The following is a 16,457-nucleotide window of genomic DNA, read 5'->3' as shown; positions in this document are numbered from 1 at the left end:
AAGGCGGGGGTGGGGGTGCTTGCCTTTGTTCGACGTCTGGCCATCGTCGGGGGTTGAAATTCCGCCATACCTCCTGGGGAGTTTCACATTCTACAAGCAACCAGCATCAATATTCAAAGTGTTCTACACTGACTGAAACTCCCTGTAGAAATAGTGTTACTTACACCCACTATTAGGAAAATATAAAATAAGTGGAAATCATGACCAAGGATTGCTGATGATGTTCAAAGCATATGTCTGGCCATATCTTGGATTTTGGTCACTACTCCTCAAACTGTTTGTATACTTGATGTTTGAGTGAAGTGGCTCCTGCAGATGAACAACAACATATTTTTATTTATTTATTTTGAAGAGAGTCACTATATGGCAGAAAACACATGTATTTGTCAGAATTTTGCACAAACATTTCTGTTTTTGGTTCTGTATTTTTAAGAAACTGACCTTCCATGCATACCATGTTGGTGATATCCCACTTTCTCATGACACTAATTTTCACCAGTTTAAGTTCTGGAATTGGTAACACCGTCTGCTAAGTGATTGTATTGTAATGTAACACACCCTGCATAAAAATGAGAAAAATCTATATCTGTAAAAAATAATGAGCCGGTGGCATAACGCAAAAGTGTAGCTGCTGGTATTAACCAATATTCGTGTAGGCCTAGCCTACACAATAAGAGTTAATTTAGCCTACTCAAAAGTTACAGTTACACGTTTTCGTGTGAAAGGGCTGTACTTGTTGTCTTGTGTTTTTTTACGATATAAAATGTGAGATGAAGACTGAGTTTGTGCATTTTGAAGTGGTGCTTTGGATTGCTTTTGGATTGCCAACACAACTAGGCTAAATTTAAATGTTGCCATCCAACAAAAAAAAAAGCCTTCTGGCGTCATATTCACTTGGCGCGCCCTCCAGCGATTCTCTTGCATAGGAGGATCTTGGGGAGGGCCTCTGACCCGTCTCACTTACTTATTCATGAGCTGGCACCGGCGAATCTTTCATAAAAGAGACTCCATTTTAGTTTTACTTCACTCGCCGTCGCGCACCCTGAAGGACTGTGAGCCGTGCAAGTCTGTCACCCAAGGTCGGTAACTTTATCCTGAAAAAAAAAAAAATTAAATGAAAATATATTTATCTTACTTAATAGTTTAGCCTGCATGCTAGAATGCTTTGCGTTAGCTCTAATAATAATCAAGCGATAATAAGTCAGATTTCAATTTTAAATCGCTAAGTTGGTTAGATGGGCGTATTTATCTAACGTTAGCCAATTCAGTTGCATCATCATTACCTAGTGCATTCGGTTGACCTGCTTGTAATAAAAAAGGCTATATTGTACGTGCATAATATTGATTTCTTGCGTTTCGATTCCACGTGATTGTTAGCTGGCTAGGTTAGCTAGCATCGCTAGCGGATTTCCAAGGGAACAAAGCGATGCTCATAGCTAAGATGGCTAATCAAAATGGCCGGTACAGTTCATGGTACTTGATAACGGTTCAGTTAATGAATCCAATTATCAATTCCCGTTAGATTGTTATCCGTCGCAATGTTTAGCTAGCGTTGCTTTATTCCGTCGCTGTTGCCAGTTTCGGTTTGATAATCGTGATGAGCAAATGAACGACCGCGTGTAGTTCAGGCACTGACCGGCTATGGTGGCCAGGAGTGACGTGTTTTGTTGAACGGAAAGTCTAAATGTCTAGCAAAGGAGCTGCCGGGTTGCTAACATTTTCATTTTATTAGCTGAAGCCGATCTGCTCGTGTACTTCCATATACGCACTAAACGAATAAATGGCAGCTTCGTATCTATCGTTATTTCCTTAAACTGAATTTGGAGGGTTCAAAGATGGCCGCTCCACGCACCCCAAATTTCCGATATGAGCGGGAGAAAATGGCGCAGATGGTTCAGCGACTCCAGCGCACTGAATCTGGCATCTTTGGAAATGGCCTCCACAAGATGCATCATGCATACAATAGCGTTTGCTTTGTATATAGCTAGATTTATATTTTATTCCCCTGGTATTGTTTCGTGTGAGTATTGCTTTTTGGCCTATACGGTCTAACCTTAAGCAGAAGGGGGCAGCCGCGGATTGCCATTGAAAACACTGACTGTTTTCTTTTTTCCATAGAAAATTCAACATGTCGGATGAAGGGAAACTTTTTGTTGGAGGCCTGAACTTCGATACTAACGAAGATTCATTGGAGCAGGCGTTTTCCAAGTATGGGAGCATCACCAAAGGTATTTATAATTTGTATTTAATAAAATGGTCAATTAAAAAGGCCTCTGTCCTGGTAGTATTCAAAGCTCTATGGGAGAAATTGCTGATTTATATTTATTGTAATGATGGTAAAATTAAATCTTCCTTTTCAGTGGATGTTATCCGAGACCGGGAGACCAACAAGTCCCGTGGCTTTGGTTTCGTCACATTTGAAAACCCTGATGATGCAAAGGATGCCATGTCTGCAATGAACGGCAAGGTTTGTGATTTTTTTTTTTTCCCCCTCCCCCCTTCGACTTGCGTATTAATCCTGTGGATACAACCTACAGGTCAGGTTGTATGTTGTGATGCTTATTTAACACTCAACACTGTCTTTGCAGTCTGTGGATGGGAGGATGATTCGTGTGGATGAAGCTGGCAAATCTGGAGGAAGATCTGGTGGTGGCTTCAGAGGTGGTTCTGGAAGAGGAGGCGGGTTCTTCAGGGGTGGCAGAGGTAGAGGTGGGTTTGGGTTTTTGGGAGGGTGAGGGCTGACAGTTGTAAGATGGTTCATCCATTCGCAATACATCATGGTTATTTTTTTTTGTTTTGTTTTTTTCATTTATTTTTGTTTCCCCCCCCCGTTGAATCGTAAGTAGGAAATGCAACGATCCGCTAACTGATTTTTACAGGCGGCGGAGGCTACGGGGGCGGTGGGGGCTACGGAGGCAGTGAACGCAGCTATGGCGGAGACCGAAGCTACGGAAGCAGCGATCGGAGCTACCAAAGCAGCGACAGGAGCTACGGTGGGGACCGGAGCTATGGAGGGGGCGACAGAAGTTATGGTAGCAGTGGCGGCAGCGGCGGCGGCGGCTATTCCAACAGGAGCGGAGGCGGCGGTTACTCTGGAGGTGGCAGTGGCGGCGGAGGAAGTGGAGGAGGAGGAGGAGGAGGAGGATATTACAACAGAGACAACAGGTAATGATGGGGAGGCGTTTAGTCTCGGTGCTGTGTGTTTAATTTTTTTTATTCTGCACGATGCTAACTGTTGTGTGTTTTTAGTAGGAGTCAGGGAAGTTATGGAGAACGTTCGTCGACTTCCTACAGAGAGGGCTATGACAGCTATGGTGAGTATCACTAAGACTGACTTGTAGGGGCTTGTGTACCTTGGGGTAGTGGGAAATGGTGAAATGCAGTTGCCTGATAGATGTATGGAATGGTCGTAGAGGGTTCTTGTATTATGGGTAAGGCCTCATGCTCCACTGACACGCTTTCGGTTTTAAATGGAGCCACACAAGTAAGGGCTTCTCAGTTCTGACGCTGCGAATCCAGTCTTTGGACACAACTGCAGTTGTGCTAACTTTGAAGCCCTGTGTCAGCTGCTGCTTGAACGAGGCGTTCAGCCTTCCAGTTTCAATGCCTGGCTATTTGTTTGCCGTCATTCATTAAATCTATACAATGACCTCCTTTCTGACCAAAATTATTTGGTGTGGCAAGCTCTCACCTGGTGCACTAAACTTAGACCATTGCGTTAATGTGTTTTTGGGGTAGCCATGGCTAGCTAATGTGAAACCTGTTCGATTGTGTCCGTGCCTTTACATCTGTGCCACTTCTTGTCCTCAGCTGGTCACGAGTAAAAATCGTCCCGATTTCAAGATCATCTCTTCACTGGCTGCGTTTATAAAGCTGTGCTATGAAGACTTCTTTTTGTTTTTGCCCCCAAATGTTGATGTAAACTGGTTGTAGCCTCTTTAAAGCAGCCTGACGCCATCTTTTTTATACAAAGGCTTTTTTTTATCTTCAAATTTCGGTGTAGGACTTCAATGAGATGTCTCAACCTGAAACATTTATGATTTCATTGCAAACCGATGCGCAGTGGTTCCTACGTAAAGAGTTCACATTCCTGGTGCGCTGAATATATTGTAGGGAAAAGTTGTTCATTTTATGGCTGTATTTATAAAGAACTCATTGTCCTGTTTATTCTTAAGATGATCTTGTTCGACACAGCTTGATGGCTTCTAAAAATGATACCAATTATTCATTGAAAGTAATGCATTACTGGAGAAATTTTTAAATTCCAATTCTTTTAAACTTCCACATCCAAAGTTTCCAATTGAAGTCCCCTGCCCCAGAAGCTTGGTGAACTGACTGTTCAAGGCTTTGTGTGCCTTGAACTGTGTAATGCATTCCTTCAGTGTGGCAAGGCAGGGATGCTACCTGGAATCCTGTGTTCCTGGCTGACCTCCTTGATCTAGCTGTAAAGATCTGTAAATATTCAGTATTCAAAGAGTGAATTACTTTCAGACTGGTGAAACTGAACCTGAAGTTGGCCAGCTGTTCACACGAGGTGCTAATTGCAACCTGCTGCTGTTTGCTGGAGGTATTTTGCTCTTTGCAACCTGTGTGTTTTAATGTACTCTGGACTGAACTGCTCATGATCAATCTAAATGTTGCAACCAATGTTCCTCTTGGGAAAGAATTGTGCTTTTTGTTCTGTGTATCAATTTTGAAGAAACGTTTTGTTTTTTTTGTAAACTTTGGCTTCATGAAGCCTATTAAAACCCTTGGATGAAAATGCTCTGATTTCTTGTGCCTCCAAAAAATTAGTCCTAGCTCTCAGCAAAGCCAGCTGATTGTTTGAAAATTAATACTGGGAATTTGGGAGTGGGAACCTATTCATAGAATGGGGAACAGTTTGGTTGGGTAAATGAGTGGGTGAATTGCTAGTGCAGGTTTATTGGCAAGTATTACTTGGAATAAGGTCCGAGTCCTTCACCTCCATCTTAGAAGTGCAAATTTTAAGATTAACATTTCCTGTAAAGCGGACGCTATAGTACGAGAAACATCAGCTGGCACTGGTTCTGTTTAATGTTCATTGCATCTAAGAGTTCTCTGCTAGCTTTGGTGGGAAAGTCATCAAAATCCGCGGAGAGAAGTGTTGTGCCTCCCGACAAGTGAATCATCAGGGATGAACGCTGCTCTCTTGGCTAGTTCATATGTGGAGATAGGCCAGTAATGTGAGGTAACTACTTTTGCTCTCCTGTTCGTGTCCTTCAGACCGTTCTCATAATATTTGTTCAGACTCGCCCCTTTACCAAGATGCTCCTGCCTCAGACCTTTTTAAAAGTGGCCATTTTTTAAAAGCTGCATGACCATGTCAAGTCCATCTTAATCCTTGGAAGCATTTCCCATGTCAATGAAACGTGAAATGGTTCAGGCCAACAAGCTGCAGGTCATGAGGTTGAAATCTCACCATAAGCACTTTCTGTAGTGTGAACAGTAGGTTCTTGTCCTTCATGTTCTGTCCACTCGCTGCTCACAAAATGGATGCTTGTTTTTGCCACTGGCCAGTTTTTGAAGACCCAAAATTTAGGGGTGTAATCTCTAATATGAACCTGCATCTTATTTTATATATTGAAATATGAACATGGTCTATATCCTGCGGTTAATCGCGAGTGGGTGTTCGCTTATGGGACCATGGTTAATGTTAGTTTTTTTTTTTGTGTGCGTGTGTTACATTGTCGAAGTAGTCAGATGTGTTTTGGTATGTTGAACTGGGAATGCATGCTACATGTATTTTGTTGGTGAAGCCTATACTGTTGACTTATTTAAATGTTTTTTTCCCCCTCAATTTTTCTAGGTTGAAATGATCCTGCTTGTTGTCCTGTGAGTTGGAATGTAACCTGGAGTTTTGCAGGAGTGGTGCTGTGGTATTTCAAGTCGATCTTGAGGTTAGTCCTGTTGACGGTTACCATATCTCATAGGGATGTTGTGTATAGAGGATGGCATCCATTTGACTTATTACAGAACCTAATCAAAGGTGCACAATTCTTGTTCATTTTAAGCACCGCATTTCAGTGCAAATTAACAGTTGCACAGACAGACCAATATGTGCTTTCTTTTCCTCATTTCTGTTTCTCGTGTCCTGTGTATCGCCTTTGGTACCAAGTGTGAACCAGGACTTATGAATAAATACGGGAAGTAACTTGTGGTTGATGGTTCCATGATGAGGAATTTGAATATTATAGAAAATGGTTGACTGTCAGTTTTTACCATCTTAATTATGTGTAACCTCACTGCATAATCTTGATTCCAGGTGTATCATTTGGAGGTTCTCCCGTTGCACATTGGGTCTGTGCTGAAAAGCTGCTCTTTGGATTGACGCAACATAGACCTGAAGAAGAAAATGTTTTGCCGACAAACTGTAAAGTGCGGTCATGTAATTTGTCTGAAACTTGTTTTGGTGATCACAAACTAATTGCAAATATTAAATTGAAAGAAATTACTCATGTATATTTTGTCATGCTACTTTTTTTTACATAACTATCATAAACAAGCTTGCCAACTTGGATTTTCTGCTATCAACGATGACTATTCCACCAACAGTTTTAAATGGAAAAGTAGTAAATATCCAGTGGTATCCAAGTTAACCTAATTAGGGTTTTTTAAGGTGGTTTTTAAGTTAAGGTGGTAGTACAAATGAAAAGGTGTCTTTGCAATTATTATTCCATGGTGGAAACTTAATTGCCAAGATAAAGAATGATGGACTTTGTCACCGTCCAGGAATACAAATGTACAACACCTTGCTTAGAACAACCTTTGTTGCTCAGCTACATTTAGAAGTATTTTTCCTAATAATGCATTTGAAATGGAAATTGATTGTATTAAGTCATTTTATTTGCTCTGATGCCTCAAGTTAAATACTTAGTCAGCCTAATATAGGCTGTCCACTAAATAGTCAACCTAAGCATAAAGGTTACAGTCCAGAGGTCCACTCTAAGATTAATAAAGGCAGCCTTTAGCCTCATCCTAACATGAAATTGCAGAAATTGACTTCAATAGATTCTTCAATAGGCACAATGTATCTTCCCCTTTAACATTTTAGCACATTTAAGTACTCTTTCGTCACCTTCCCTGAACCACCTAAACAGGACTTTTAGTGTTCGTAGTTTCCTTTCAGTTGCTACACAATTATACTACCCAATATTCAAAGGGAAAAAATAGTTTTGATAAATTTACTACCTCTTTTCCCTTGATGGAAACTACTCCCAAGGTATATTGCCTCGTTGTATTTGGATGTACGTCCTTATTTCCTTCAGATTATAATGCTCCCGTTTCCCTTTTTAGTTGATACTTAGGGATATAAGGGAGTTGGGTTAATAAAATGAGAATCGCTCTGTAGCCTAAAGCACATCCCGTTGAGACTTGACGAGTAAGGTGAAGGTTTGTAAGGCAGACTCGGGTAATTTTAGAATCTTATTTTCTGCAGTACACAAACAGTCGAGCAATTGCACTACATTGCTCACTCCGTGTAGCTTTATGTTCTGTTGAACAACTGGATCAGAATTGAGCCGTGGTAGCTGAGGAGGTTTCTTCCACAGTGGCAGGCAAGGAGCATTCAATTACAAAGTAGTAGTTTCCATCTAGAGGTCTATTGGATTCAAATAGTCCTTTTTATTTGTATTCTGGAATATTAAATATTCCTGAGGCAATGTCATACTAAAGTAGCCTACACACAAGTATACTTTGGATGGTAGTATATTTTCCCTTAGTCTTTCGTTTCACCGCAGTTGATTGGTGTAAAAAGGACGGGGGAAGATGAGGGACATGATATTTGCAGTAGCAGCCTACAAATACTCGCAGCAGGACTCGCCATCATACTATAATTAACCGAATATTATTTAGAAATAAAACGTTTGCATCTTATTAATACTTGCAAGTAATATGTGGGAAATGTGTGGCGTGTGCGTTCCATAAAAATTATACCCCCAGGGAAGAAGTAACTATGGACAAGCCTACCTTCTGAATATTTATCAAAGGGGCGTTACAGACGAGGCGGACATATATAAGCCAATTTTTTCGCCATTCCCTCCCTCACATCTACTGCCGGTAAATCCAGAAGTGCGCGCGAGGCTTAATGTAAGTGAAAAATGATTCAATAATGAATCAATTTTGTCTAACATTTCGTGTAATACTGCTATATTGTTGTAGAAACGCTAGCATTGTCGTGTATATGCTGTTATATGGATTAAGTCCGTTCGCATCTTAAAAACACGACCCAGATATGCCCCCCCCCCCTCCCCAACTAATTTCAATGGGAATTAATTTTACGATAACGCTATTTAAAACGACAAATTGACTATGAAACGATAACTGCCAATTACGTTAATCTACGTTCTGTTGGATAGCACCGTGTTCTAGTTTACTGGCTGGCTAACTGGCTAGCTTTTTTCATGACGCAGTGCTCGGGGTTCTGATTGTAACGGTACAGATCCAAAAATGGCGCCGTTTCGTGTGGAGTTGGTAGAAAATGAACAAAGCGAAGAACCGCATTCCGGTTGCACGTGTGAGGGTGAAGGAAAATGGGAGCAGCTACAAGTTGATGCCGGCTTTCGTTAAATTTGTTGTGCATTTTCACTTTCACTGAAATGTACAAATGGAGATCCTCGCTTGCTGTAGACTTTAAAATGGTGGGTTGGAATAAAAAGAATGGCTTAAGCAGTTGGCTAACCTTCGTTAGCAAGCCAGCTGAAACGGGAGACCTATTGCCTCTCATTCATAAAAATAAGTTAACATTAGCAAGTGCTTGGACATTTTCTTGAATCACTTAACATCTAGCTAGTTTGCAGTTTAACCATTTGTAACTGCACGGCTAACTATAATAGGCTTATTATGGATAAACGCTATCCCCCCCCTCTGACCTGTAGGCCGCTGGCTAAATAAATGTGGTGGCCCAGATCCAATTGGCCCAATTTTAGCCACGTATAATAATGCAAGTTATATGCTCATAGCAAATGTCATTTAAATACGTTATATAAAGTTAGTTCGTTAGCAGAACACCGTCAAAAATGCCTCCGTTGACTCCTTCACTATTCCCAGTATTGCAGTGGCTAGCTAGATGCGTTGGCTAACGTTAGTATTCATTTGCTAGCTAGTAACGCAAACTAGCTTGGCTACATGGCTAGCTGGGGGACGAGTAACTTGCGTGAAATAAATATTAGTTTATCTAAGGTTAGCTGGTGGAACTCCTTTTTAGCCTGTGCCCCAGATAACGTTAACTAATTGAATCTATCAGTCGCGAAAACAACCAGGCAGTCGTGTTTGTTCTAGCTATATGTGGCGGAATTTATTTATTTTTAAACTGACAAAGTTGTATAGTGGAACATAATATCTTCCTCTTGCTATCTGAGATGGCCCGTTATCTTATTATAGCTGTAAAGTTACTCCGATTCAGATTCGCTTCCAGCAATATGGCGCCCTTTAACCGTTCGGCTGAGTTCAGATTCGTGAAAGCTGTATTTGGATAGCACGACGGATAACGTGATTTGGTAAGCTCTGCCATCGTGTTAAAATTCGGTACCTCCGGGGTACCAATCAAGCTAACTTTAGCCAAAAGTGCGGGGTTCCCCATCGCTGCTATTGTGTTAATTTTATACCATCTCGTGTTGTGCAGTGGAGGAAGACCGAGCTGGAGCGCAGCGCGTTACGTTCAGTTATTTTAGGTCGATTACTCTATAGTTGGTTGACTGCCGAGACTCATTTATCAACACCGGTAGTTTGTCTGTGAACCATTTTGTAGATGGGTAGTGCCTTTTATGAGGTGTGGGGGATGGTAACTTGTGATCACTTGGAGGGGGATTGGCTATTGTGGACAGATGGCCTGATTGTGTCCCCGTTCAGCCTCTGAGAACAGCAGAACAAAGACTAACTTTAAGACTTTTCGAATAAATTGTAGACAGTCTTTTGAATAGTGCAAAGTGTTGCCATCTACTCAAGTTTCACACCACCTTAATTTGTCAACATTGGTATGCTGAAGGTGGTTTAAAAAAATATAATTTGTTAATTGAACCTAATGCCTGCCCTGCCTATCGGTACCCCCCCCCCCCCCCCTTTTTTTCCTTTGTAGTCCTGCAAGGCAAGAATGTCGGATGAAGGAAAGCTTTTTGTTGGTGGCCTGAGCTTTGACACCAATGAACAGTCTCTTGAAGATGTCTTTTCAAAGTATGGACAGATCACTGAAGGTTAGGCCTGGAAGGTTCTTTCTGATATGGTCTTGGGTGTAAATTTACCTTTTTAAACATTGTTCTTAATGATGTTTAAGTAGTTTGTCTTGTATGGTGTAAAATTTCAAATGGGTGAAGACTACTTGTGTATTCCTGTGTGAAGTTGAAGACACTTGTGCCGTGAATACCATGTCCACTACATTTCTGTGTAGGCAGCCTTTTTGGCTTGCTTACCCTTTATGCCTGTTCTCTCCTGCAGTTGTTGTAATCAAGGACCGGGAAAGTCAGAAATCCAGAGGCTTTGGATTCATCACCTTCGAGAACCCAGATGATGCCAAGGATGCCATGATTGCCATGAATGGCAAGGTGAGATTACAAAATGTGCTAATGTGGTCTGCAGGCAGTGATGCCTGGAAGCGGTTTTGTTACTTTGATTTGATGGGGTGAGAACTCTTGCCTACTTTAACTCTCCCAAATGGCTTTCTTGCCTTCTGTGTACACTGGATGAGAATGGTTAAATGGGCATATGCCTGCCATATTTCCAAGGTTTCGCTGGGTGATCGTGTCTGACCTTAACATACCCTAATAAACGTACTGCAGACTCTCTGTTCAATACTATTTTCACTGGCAGTGTTGCAAGGTGTCAGTTCTTGTAATAAGGGGCCCACCTCGTCTGATCTGTTCGACTCTGTGGGGCCCAATGATGGCTCAGCCTCTTCCTCTGGTTTACTTTCTGAAAAGTGCGCTCAAACACCCTGAAAATGTATGTAATCGGGGATTAAGTAGATTACTTGAGTGTTTCACCCACTTTCTCATGCACTGTGCTCATGGTCTGCTTTCAGGAGCACAGTGCATACCAAGTAGACCGTATGCTTTGTGGACAGTACAAAATATGTACCTATTGAGGACAGTAGTTGGCAGCCTGTAGTTCCTTCTGAATCTGTACACTTCTGCTTTTGGTGGCTACATAAGAATTGTGTGTCTTTATTGAAGCCAGAGTGCAAAATATTACATTTTTGGCTTCAACTTTGGCAAATGTTGAGTAGACTCCCCAAAGGGAATGCTGTACTCATTGACATTACATTGGCATTTGGCAGTTGATTAGACTAAGCAGGTCACAATCCCCCCCCCCCCTAGCTAGCCACTGCAATGCAGGGTTAAGGGCCTTGCTCAAGGGCCCAACGGCTGTGCGGATCTTATTGTGGCTACACTGGGAGTCGAACCACCGACCTTGCAGTTAATATTTACGTTGTCTTTTTATTCCCCCTTTCCCCAGTCCCTCGATGGAAGACAGATCCGTGTTGACCAGGCCGGGAAGTCTGGTGGTGGCGGCAGGCCGGGAGGAGGCTACAGAGGGGGATCCTCAGGTGGTAGAGGCGGAGGAGGAGGAGGTGGATACTACCGCGGGGGCAGAGGGGGTGGTGGACGAGGTGGGCGTGGCTTCTCACGAGGCAAGTTTGTTGTTTTTCTTGTCTGGATGCCCTCGTTTGCTGTGGAGTGACTGACATCCCTCATCCCTGCTCCAAAAGACCTTCACCCGCCTAGAACTCTGAACTCTGAACGCAGAACTAACGGAAGCTGCCGTTCGTTTGTCAGCCGCTGGCCTCACCCCCGTCTGACTGTCCCTTAATGCCTTACCCCCCCCTCACGTCTGTCTTGTGCTGAAAGCGCATGTAGACTTGTAGTTCTAGAGCAGCTGTACCACTGAGTATATCTCTATACCTGGTGTATAGAGGTTTGTTCCAACCAATTGCTACGCCTGCTTTCAACGTAAAATGCCATTGACCAGAGGTGGGACCTAATTGGCGAAATCGGCAAGTGCAGTGATTGGTTGGAATGAGAACCTGCATACGCTCGGCCGTCCATGGCCCGCGATTGGGCACGGTTGTTGTAGAGACATGAGTATGGCGTTCGTTGTACCAGTCGGTCTTCATGGTTCGTCCGAGTGAGGTACAATCCCAAAACCGAGCACCCTCACTCGCCTGCATTGTACACTCCACAGCCATTTCTACTTGGGGAAACTTTTTTGCATTCAAGCACACTGCAAACTTGCACCTCAATGACCAATATTTCACTGGGCTCATGGTAGCACATTGGTTGTATGTTCACTGTCACAAACCGTCACAAACAATCTCTAAAATCTCTAGTTTCAGTTCTGTCATGGTGGTCTGCAATTTCTCACAAGGGCTGGTGTAAATGCTTCAATTAATATCTAGAATTAATGGTAGGGTGCACTATACAATGTTTGTGTTAAGCACGTTGTGTGTGATTAACCCCGGTAACATGTTTTGGTTTGAAATGAGAATTTTACTCTTCCGATATGGGGACTGGGGCGGTTCTCCAGCGACGCGCAGAAAGTCGGTTTACACGATTCTCGATTGCAGGTGGCGGTGAGCGTGGGTACGGTGCCGGGCGTTACGACCGAAGTGGAGGCGGAGGTGGTTACTACAACAGAGACCGGTGAGTTTTATACCGTTTGGAGTTGATGTGTTCTGTGCCGTCATTGTTGCATTGGTGTGCATGTAGGCAAGGTTATTGCCAATTGTCAGAACCCTTGCTAATTAAAATTTATGTTAAGGAAGTGCCAATTTAAGTAATTGGAACTTTTTTCTTTTTTTTTTTTCTGACCTGCAGGGCACAAGGAGGCGGATACGGGGATCGCTCTGGAGGTTCGTACTGAGATGCTATGACGGTTATGGTGAAGTCTCTTGCGCGAGGTATTTAACCCAGCGTTGGAGGCTGAAGCAGGCTGTGGCTGGTCTGGGGCCTGGACAGCCACTCCGCTGCAGTGATCCATAGATTTGGATATGTCGATCGACTGCTCGTCAAGGTGCCGCCCTGCTCGGATACGACGAGCTGGCAGAAACTGTTCGGAGCAGTGTGGCTCTGACTAGGTTTGCCACTCATGGTGGAGCTGGAAGCGCGTTTCATTTTCCTTCTCCAGGTAGCGATGGCTCGTCTGCCAAGGCATGAGTGGTGAAACCAAAACTTAATGAGGAAGGGATTGATCACATTGTAAGCAGTTGCTAATATTTTGTTGATGAAAAGATGGGTAAATGCAATTAAATACTTTTCAAAACTTTCAGAGGTGGCTGTCCACAATGAACAAGGCTTGGCCACACTTCTTGAAAGCCAATAACACGTTTGGCTATGCCCTTTGACAACTGTGGCCTTTAACATGGTAGGACTGTAAAAGGCCAAAATATTGGTGCAACTACTCTAGCTAGATTCTTTCCCAACCACCATGTCCATGATGCTTCAGCTAGCCCTGATCAAAATGAAAGTTAAATTCTGTCCTGTTAGACTAATGGCCTTGTGTCAATTGGGTTGCATGAGAGCTTGTAGGACCAACAAGAGTGCTTTTACTTAATGCACTCAAACATTAGCCAACCGCTTCCTGATTCTATCACTGGATTGAAACCAGAAAATATTTCTGAAAGCATTAGCCTGAGTATGCTAGTAAAGGTCCTAGCAACCAATCTCACCCCCCATCCATAGTTGTATTTACTAACTCCTACCTCTGGACTTTTTCTTCATGAACAGGTGGTGGCCACTGACTTCTTCTGAAGCCTTCTGTAGTTCAGTTGTGTTGGCGAAAATAAGGTCCAGTTTAGCACTGCAGAACTGGTGGAAAGGTAGGCTGGCCCCCACAGTAAGCATTAGCCTGAGTATGCTAGTAAAGGTCCTAGCAACCAATCTCACCCCTGCCCCATCCATAGTTGTATTTACTAACTCCTACCTCTGGACTTTTTCTTCATGAACAGGTGGTGGCCACTGAGTTCTTCTGAAGCCTTCTGTAGTTCAGTTGTGTTGGTGAAAATAAGGTCCAGTTTAGCACTGCAGAACTGGTGGAAAGGTAGGCTGGCCCCCACAGTCTGTGACCAGAGCTGGCTAGACGGGGCCTTGCTCTTAGACTTGCTCATTTCTTCCGGCTTGTCTTAAACCCTACAGGCTTCTGGTGGCTTTGCAGACGGCTCTTTTGCGCTTTGTTGCTGCAGCTTGGAAGTGGAGGGTGTTGCATCCTTCTCATTCACAAACTGTTGTTGCTGGAAGTGGGAATGGGTTCTTTCCTCTGGAGGAAATGTCTGTAAATACCATTTCCTCCTGCCCGAATCGGTGGTTTGGCTGGGTTTTTGTTGCTCTTGACGTAGTTTTTCTGCTCTTTGTTCCGCAGTTGCGCCTCCTGTTACAATAAACCTTGCCATTTAGGAAATTGATTGCTTTTGTCAGCAGTTTCATACTTGCAAATGTTATTCTCTAATCTGTTTATTTAACTGCTGTTAAAGACCCTGTGCAGCAAATGAGTTTCTGTAGCTATCCAAAAGGGAGAATGCTGTAATGAGCTAATTATTTCCCCTTTCTCTCCTGAATGAGTTATGCCACTACAGATTCGGTATTGGTCATTTGGGAACTCCTTATTGCAGAAGATGGTTGTATGGCATCGACATCTTAACCAGTCTGGGGTTGCCAGTCAAATCAAAGTCCACATGCAATACAGACCTGTCAACCTTCTGCCTTCATTAGAAATGAGCTCCTGGTCTGTTTTCTGCTGAAGCCAGTGTAACGCAGTCTAGATGTCCGGGTGAAAAGCAGGCTACATTTGCTTAGCAAAGGCATTGTAGCCCGCTGAGCTATTTTGGGGGGGGGGGACCATGAGAATTTTCAACCTCAATTTCCACACCTGTGGATGTCCAGATTCCAGCTTGTTTGCTGGGATTCTTTCAATTGACTTCAATCAATGGCACGTAAGTGTATACTTTAAACATTATTGCATAGGGTCTTGGTCTCTGCATAATACTATACTCTGACCTCTTACCTGTTGCGATGCTAGTGCCACGGTCTCCGCTTTCAGCTTGCTTTCAGAAGTGGGGGGGGAAACCGCTTGTTCGTCCGGTCTTGCTGTGTGCTAACTGCCTTTTCTTTCTTTTGCCCCCCCCCCCCCCTTGGCTTCCTCTGCAGGTGATGAGGGAGGCTGGTAGACGGGCAGAAGTGGATGCTTGCTGTCTGGGCCCAGCCCCACCCACCCAGACCCTGCCGACCGGTCCTGAACACCTCAAACAGGCCTGGTCCCTGGCCCACAGCTTGCTCTCACCCAACACTTTAATATTTCTTCTGAAACGGACTATGTAGATACGAGCAGTCCTGGATAAGTGCGGAAAGGCTGGCTCGTACGTTGAGCCGCCCGGACCGGTCTGTTCCAAGTTTTGTTATTTGAATTTTTTTTTTTTTGGTTTTTCCCTTCCTCAAGTTCTTTACAGGTTGGGGCCACTAGCTGTAGTTGTCAATTTGATGGCTATTGTTAAAGTTGTGCTGATCTCAAAGAGGCACAGTCGTGGGTGAGACGGGTAACGCTCCTCAGCGACTCGTTTTGCATCATGACCTCGCGATGACATGTTCAGGCAAAGGCTTCGTGCTCTTTTTATAACGCTCCTCTGAATGACGTAACAGTATTTACGAGTCGAACAGTTTCGCGGCTGTTATTTTGACAGGCACAAGTGAAACATTACCCTGTTGAATCGAACCGTTACAAGAAGGGAACTAACCCAGTGAGGTCAGGAGTTCATTTGTGAATCTGCTACTTGTACAGTCTCCACCTGTTGGGATTGACTGCTCAGTTGTATGTTGTGCTTTTAATTTTATTTTAGTTTGAAGGGTAAACTTGTACTACATACAATTGCAAGTGCAACGATTTTTTTGTTTTGTGAGGCAGATCAGTTCAAAAGCAAGCGTTTCAGAACTTTTCCAGTGGCATTGTGTGGAATCCGATTCGCCCAGTTTTGCGTCAGATTTGTTTTATATTTGTTTTTTTAATGTTCTGTACCATCATGGTTGTATCTTTTCTTAAATAAATGTAAAACTACCAATGTTGTGAATTGTCCTGAATTATCCATCCAAATTGTTCTGTTTAATGTGATTAATTGGGGATGCGTTTAGAAAATAAAAAATGAAAAAATGAAACCGCATTTTATGAATGGGACCAGAGAACTACTAGACGCGAAGTTTAAGGTGGCAGTCTAGCTTTGCGAGGCACCTCTTCAAAACCAAAATACGAATAGGTTGTGAAACTGAATTGATTGACATACAGAATTTGATTTCATTTGGATGCCTCAGCAGACGTGCGTTCCAGATGGCAAACGTTAGCTAAAAGGTAGTGCATGGCGAACAAAAATGGCTGATGCGGGTGGAAACAAAAGTTGAGTTATTTGGCTATTGTAGTACTTTAATCAATGTGATGTTTGTTCTTGCCTTAAAATAAATCGCAGGCAA

At 43.1% G+C, this 16,457-nt stretch overlaps 2 protein-coding genes across 11 annotated transcripts; both read left to right on the top strand.

Moving 5' to 3' along the window:
- The first annotated feature begins 943 nt into the window (after positions 1-943).
- cirbpb (cold inducible RNA binding protein b) lies at positions 944-6,480 on the top strand. 4 transcript variants are annotated; one of them, XR_009708570.1, is made up of 8 exons: positions 944-1,079; positions 2,119-2,228; positions 2,361-2,467; positions 2,589-2,709; positions 2,880-3,165; positions 3,250-3,314; positions 5,828-5,918; positions 6,284-6,480. XR_009708570.1 is itself a non-coding variant. In XM_061239579.1 (7 exons), the coding sequence occupies exons 2-7, from the start codon at positions 2,129-2,131 to the stop codon at positions 3,822-3,824; spliced, it is 687 nt and encodes a 228-aa protein (XP_061095563.1). In that variant the 5' UTR covers positions 944-1,079; positions 2,119-2,128; the 3' UTR covers positions 3,825-4,762. The 4 variants fall into 4 exon arrangements, 3 of the variants coding, with proteins under 3 accessions (XP_061095563.1, XP_061095564.1, XP_061095562.1); XM_061239579.1 differs by lacking the exons at positions 5,828-5,918; positions 6,284-6,480 and adding an exon at positions 3,811-4,762 and having other exon boundaries at positions 2,589-2,703; XM_061239580.1 differs by lacking the exons at positions 5,828-5,918; positions 6,284-6,480 and adding an exon at positions 4,492-4,762.
- A 1,538-nt stretch (positions 6,481-8,018) lies between these two features.
- LOC133126788 (cold-inducible RNA-binding protein B-like) lies at positions 8,019-15,317 on the top strand. Of its 7 annotated transcripts, XR_009708546.1 has the most exons (9): positions 8,019-8,106; positions 10,094-10,208; positions 10,450-10,556; positions 11,467-11,641; positions 12,575-12,650; positions 12,825-12,859; positions 13,734-13,825; positions 13,955-14,046; positions 15,150-15,268. XR_009708546.1 is itself a non-coding variant. In XM_061239165.1 (7 exons), the coding sequence occupies exons 2-7, from the start codon at positions 10,109-10,111 to the stop codon at positions 15,167-15,169; spliced, it is 453 nt and encodes a 150-aa protein (XP_061095149.1). In that variant the 5' UTR covers positions 8,019-8,106; positions 10,094-10,108; the 3' UTR covers positions 15,170-15,317. The 7 variants fall into 7 exon arrangements, 3 of the variants coding, with proteins under 3 accessions (XP_061095149.1, XP_061095147.1, XP_061095146.1); XR_009708545.1 differs by having other exon boundaries at positions 13,734-14,046; positions 15,150-15,273; XR_009708547.1 differs by having other exon boundaries at positions 11,467-11,620; positions 13,734-14,046; positions 15,150-15,272.
- Positions 15,318-16,457: the final 1,140 nt, after the last annotated feature.

The sequence above is a fragment of the Conger conger genome, chromosome 4 (genome assembly GCF_963514075.1).
Source record: "Conger conger chromosome 4, fConCon1.1, whole genome shotgun sequence".
NCBI classification, from domain to species: Eukaryota; Metazoa; Chordata; class Actinopteri; order Anguilliformes; family Congridae; genus Conger; species Conger conger.
Note: the sequence above shows the minus strand (reverse complement) of the source record. Positions and strands in the feature narration are given on the sequence as shown.